This window comes from Neltuma alba, unplaced genomic scaffold (genome assembly GCF_004799145.2).
Source record: "Neltuma alba isolate B1F8T4 unplaced genomic scaffold, ASM479914v2 tig00002511_pilon, whole genome shotgun sequence".
Lineage (NCBI taxonomy): Eukaryota > Viridiplantae > Streptophyta > Magnoliopsida > Fabales > Fabaceae > Neltuma > Neltuma alba.
In genome coordinates, this window is record NW_021632890.1 from 11222 (window position 1) to 17429 (window position 6208).

At 33.1% G+C, this 6208-nt stretch overlaps 1 protein-coding gene across 1 annotated transcript; it reads right to left on the reverse strand.

The window, feature by feature from the left end:
• Positions 1-406: 406 nt before the first annotated feature.
• LOC114730629 (probable myosin-binding protein 5) lies at positions 407-3061 on the reverse strand (the record flags this gene model as incomplete). The annotated part of the gene is made up of 2 exons (XM_028917744.1): positions 1931-3061; positions 407-1569 (listed from the first exon to the last, which is right to left on the reverse strand). Coding segments are annotated over exons 1-2 (1812 nt in total), but the record flags the coding sequence as incomplete, so codon positions are not given.
• Positions 3062-6208: the final 3147 nt, after the last annotated feature.

The following is a 6208-nucleotide window of genomic DNA, read 5'->3' on the forward strand; positions in this document are numbered from 1 at the left end:
CAATAACAGCAAGACGCACTTTCATTTTAACTAGATTAGCAACCTAACAGCTAAGGTGCTAAAAGTTAAATTATTAGTCTTATACAAGTTGCATAATACTGACAGAGTTTTTATACAGCAACAGAGTTATACAGAAAGTAAAAGTTGTGTTCTTTCACCCCAGAAAATTGTAAGAATTCCAAGGGTCTACATCAAATCCACTTGCCAAACAGTCCCAGGCTTTTATTTATATCATGTATGATACAAGAACATACCCATTAGAAACTTAAGGGTGAAATCATCACACTTGGTTCAGTGAATAACCTGATAAGCCTATGACTTAAGATTTATTGCTCAAGCATGCCTTCAAAGACTAGCTTCTTTATTAAAATCAACGTGATGACAAAGAACAAGTCTTACACCATACCTTAGCAGATGAGGGGGGTAAGGAAGACCCACGAACCGGGTTTCTCAACTGTTTAATCTCTTGAAGATGGTTTGCTATCTCCTCCAGAAGCTTCAGCTGAACCTTTTTACTTTCTTCATTCTCTGAAAAGAAAGTCAATTTTTCTTTTTCATGCTTTAGCATCCTCAGTCTTTCTCCAAGCATCTCAATCTCAGAGCCAATCTTTAACTTTTCATCAATGTTGGCATCAGCACCATCATCACTTTCTGCCTTACTTGCCATAGGAAAGTCACTCACTGCAATACTGTTCAGAACTTCAAGACTTCCTGAAGTGAGATTATCTCGAGGTTCATCTGAAGCAGTATTAAATGAAACGCCATTTGTCTTTTGAACTTCCTCCTTCTTAAGTTCTACGTTGTCATCTATGACATGTACATCAAGAACATCTGGCTCAGTATCAAGGCAAGAACTGAGCAGATTCCCATGATACTGATCCTTGAGTTGTCTGCTTTTCTTTATCTCTTCATCATTTATTCTGATACAAGTTTGATCCACTGTATGATTTGATTGAAGATGTGCAATCTTGGCCATTGAAATGGAACTGTCAGTCTGCAGGGGGGATTCATGTGTTTCAACTGAAAATGATATCTTTTGTCCCAAATCATCTAGCTGAAAATTTGACTTTCCATTTGGTTGCTCAATTACTCGTAAATTCATCTGTCTATAGGTCTCAAGTTCCTTTTCAAGAAAGTGATTCTCCCTTTCCCTTCTTATAAGAATTTCTTGCAGAATATTCATCTCTTCTTCCTCATAAGCAACTCTTTCTTCTATCATCCTCTGGTATTGCCTGGTTTCAATTTCTATGAAAGCCTTCTCTTCCTGCAGACGAGATATCATTGCCATCGCTTCATCAGCAGCAGTTGCAGCAGCAGACCTCTCTTTCTCTAGCTCTAAGCAAAGAGCAGCATAGGCAGCTTTCTCTTCTTCAAGTGCTGCCTCCAACATCTTGATACGGCTCTCTCCACTCTCAACAACCTGCACCTTGTCTTGCCCATTACTCATGTAGATTTCAGTTGAGGATGAGGATTTGTCCCGCGGTGGGCTATCAACCAGGGATCCACGAAATTCATAGCTGTGGCAGGTTCTTTCTTCCATATCATGATCCATGTGAGCATCTTTGACATCTGAGTAGAAGAATCACGACAACAGAAAGTTAAAAACCAACATCCACCATGCACAACAAAATAAAATATAGTGATCAGGTTTTAAATAAAATTCGACCACATATAATTGCTAATCAAACTCAATTTTTCATCCACTTGCCAAAGTAGTTTGAAATCAAAATAGCTACTACATATCAATGTAATCGCAATTAGTTGAACTTTTTTTACAATTTCAATCAGGAAGGATTGAATGAATTATAAATCCATTAACATAAGGTAGCTCAATGCTGCAGAAGAATCCATATTCACATTAAGAATATGCCAATTGAACAAAAATCATAGACAAAGAATAATATAAGCAAAGATCATTTCTCTCACTTACCAGGTAAACTAACTTCTCTCCCTGAAGTAGGATTCGTTTCAGTCGTTTTACTTCCAATTGCATCACCCTCATAAGGCAAGGAGGAAACCAGGGTAACATCAGACCGAGGATTCTCAGAAGGAAAAACTGAAAAGAACTTCCCGCATTCATAATTACCCTTCCTCCTCCGCCGAATTCCTGTCCTTTTTCTCAGATTTACAGTTCTCTTACCCTTAGTATCATATCCGTTTTCCCTATCAGTTGAGGCAAGCAAATGTGGGCTAGACCATGAACTGCAAGATGCCTCATCTTCCAAATCGCGAACCTCATTCGCAGATTTCTTCTGTGCAGTTATATTCTCATTCAAAGTGCATGTATGATCCTTAACCCTCACCAGATCATAAGGAAACCTCTTTACAGCCATCACCTGAATTGAGCACATATTTCTTAACGGCCAGTCATAAAGCACTTTATGCAGACAGAAATCACTATTCTTATACCCCAAAACTCCCTTACAAGGACATGGCAAGTAAAGTCCGAAAAGCATCAGGAATTTCGAGGCGAAGAAAGCAACAGCCGATCCACAGAGCAAGAAATAGGCAAGAACTAGGTCAATAAAGGCTCCCACAAGGCCTCCCAACGTCCAAGAATGAATTTCCCGAAGAGCCATCCTTCTCTAAAAAGCTCAGAAACCCATAGAATTTCACGCGGAATCTCAAGAAGCAATTGACTATTTACAAGAGCTAAAATAACAGAACATGCAGGAACACGAGTAACAGAACCCCTGCAGCAAATTACAAAGTTTTGTTTGACCCGGATAGCAAAACCTCCGATCAAAAGAACCCACGAACACAAAGCACAATTCAGATCATTACAGAAGACCAGAAGGTACACACGATCATACAAGAAAGTTCACGGCAACTCAAAGCTTAGCTCAAAGGAAGAAACTGAACGGGGGAAAAACACAACCTTTATAATCTGAAATCATAACCCCAACAAGAATCAACGAGATGGGTAATGATGATTCTGCCAGAACTTGAAAGATTCCCATAAGAACTTAAAGTTAGCGAAATTGATTATTGCAACATCCATTGCTCCAACAGTCCAACGAACTTTTTTTGCGTCGGACAGGGACTCACCTGAGGACTTTCCTGCGCGGGTTTTTAACCAGGTGATGAAAGTGAAACAGGAAGCCGCTGATGGAAACGACGTCGTAGGAAAGTTTTCGGCATGTTGGAGAAACGACAACAATGAAAAATGCACGTGGCTCATGAAGAAGACGAGCGAAGTCTGACTAAGAGATGAGTTGGCTTCGTCTTCAAGGAATCCATCGATACGCCGAAGAAATGATGCCAAAACTACGCCGAAAGCTCCAGTTTCTGCGTGTTCCCGGTGAGATGGCGGTTGCTTATAGATTGGCTTTAAATCTGGTGAATTATCTCTTGTTTTTTCTTCGAGGTTTCAAAGGTTCAATCATATCAACATTTTTATACATTTCATATCAAATTTTAGTCCTACTATTTATAATTTATAAATTATTAAAAAAAATGTGGAGAAGGCAAGCGTTGTCTTCTTATTATAATTCTTACAAATAGCCAAAAAGAAACCAACACGCTTCTCACTGCCAGCCAACTTTACATAGATTAAGCTATTTGATTAAAAAGTTAAAATTAATTTTTTTAATAATTTTAAAATTATCTTTCATAAAATTTATTATTGAGTATAATTAATATAAGAGTTACATTTTTTTTTATCAATGAATATAAGAGCTAAATTTAGAACTTTCATCTGCTAGTTTAAATAATGAGAGCATATATGTCAACCTAAGTTGATAGAATTATTTAATTACAATATAACTGTTGACTAAATTATATAATGTCATGTGTTTTATATTATTTATTTTAAGGTTAATATAATTTTTTATCTATGAAGCTTGCATAAAAGTTCACATATGATATTATAATTCGATCTTACTGCACAAGGCCTATTCCTATTAATTAAGATAATGAAAAAGTCAGGAAAAGGATCAACGTACGTGCCAATATAGAAGCAAATTTCATTTAAAACATTCAAAATGTGTGGATAGAATTTCACTTAAAAAAAATGTGAATACAATTTTTTTTAATATTTATTTATTACTACCTCCGGTCCTAATTATAAGACCCAGTTGACTAGTTTGAAGAGATTAAGGAAAAAAATTAAGTTAGTTATTTGTAATAAATAGGTATTGTCTTTCCTAAAATATCCTTACTAATAAACTATATTGGCTAGGACTACAATTATTAGAAGGACTATCTTGAAAAAAATGCATAAATATGAGAGACAAAGTGGATTAGGGTCTTATATTTAAAATCAAAATAAAAGTCAAACAGAGTCTTATATTAAAGACTGGAGGTAGTATTAACGGTGAGTGACTTGAATACATAACAAAATAATTTTGATTATAATTTCTGTCCTCTCTTGCTCTCAAAATAGACATACATCATATATGCCTCACATATATTTATATAATAAATACTACATATGATATCCAATCGAATTATTTCCTTGTGACATTATTATTTGAAAATTATGCGAGTTATATATTTCTCATACAAATATAATAGCAAGTGTTCTTAGCATGCTGGAGGGAAAAAAATCATATCTTTTACCGTTATATGCATGGCTTCACCTCTCTCGTGTTGTCTCTCACTCGTATACAGTCAAAATATTGGCTTTCCTTCAATTTGATTTCAAATGTAACTAGTTAAGAGATTTATTTTAATTTTAAATGTAAGACATTAAATCACTTTAGCTTAAAAATTTATAATTATTTTTTCAACCAATCATATTGATTGTATGTACTAAAAAGCTCTAATCTTTGTTTTTTTTTAAAACCAACGAAAAGAGGCTTTTATCAGTAATACTCCTCCTGTTTTTAATATAGGATTTAATTATTGAGTTAATTTTGGTTCTAAATACAAGACCAATTTCTCATATTTATCAATTTTCTGTAAATTATCCCTATGGATACTCTCTTAACTATAATCAAGTAGAAGAATAAGAGGGGGTATTAAAAAAGATAATTATAGTATTTTAGAAAAAATGTGTCATATTTCTTATAATTAACTAATTTACCTAATTTCCTTAATTTAATCAAATTAGTTAAATGGATATTATATTAAGGACAGGAGGAGTAGTCATTTCCAATGTAAATGGTTCTAAAAGATATTTTATGAATCCAACAGATATTTGCCATGCATGTACCGGGTAAAAAATCAAAAGGCATAAACTAATATTGAAATAATTTTTGAACTTTATTGAAATTTTCACGTTGAATATCATAAATTATGAATAATGATGAATTTAATTTTATGATTTGATACTTTCTCATGATATCTTTTATTTTGAAGGAGGTTTTCTCCATATGACTCTTTTATTGACTTTGTATTTTGAATATTTTATCTTTTACTTTATAACATGATTACTTTTTATTAAAAAAATTTGGTTATTAGAATTTAAAATATAGTTAATAAAATTATTGTCATTTTTCTATTTTAATCATTTAATTATATAGTACTTTTAATAACTATAACCATTTATTAATAAAAATAGGGTACTTTAAATTTAGTGTCCGAATTCACTGTATGATCATTTCATTGTAAGTTTGACAATCTTGACCCTAGTTTTTGTATCATCATTTTTTTTTGGATGTGCAAACTTAATAGGTTCAGACTAATTCAAATTCGATGCATGATAAGAATTATTAAGGTTGGTGCCCTTGACTCCTAGGGTGCTACATTCCCATGCCTCAAATTCAAAACCCGTGATTAAATCAGAACGGCTCTATATAGTTGATACAATTTGTTAGGGTTACTTGTATCATCATATTCATCCATATGAAGTTGCCTTGAGATAGAATATTATTAACGGGTAAGTAATTGGTGTGATGGGAAACCTTCATGATAAACACTCCATAACCTTAGAAAGAAACTATTCTTTTAGTTCTTAATATAAGATCTATTTAACTAGTTTAATTAGATTAAGAAAGTTAAGGTGAGTTAGTTAATTATAGGAAATATAAAATGTTTTTTTTAAAAAACCATAATTATTTTCCTTAATATCTTCCTTTCCTTTTCTATTTGATTATAGTTGAAAGAGTATTAATATGAATAATTTAAGAAAAACTGACAAATGTAATAAATGAGTCTTATATTTAGGATCAAGATCAATTAATAATTTAGTTCTATATCAAGAATTGGAGGAGTACAAGACATGAGAATAATGTTGGTTGTATTTTCATGTTTGGCTAACAATTTG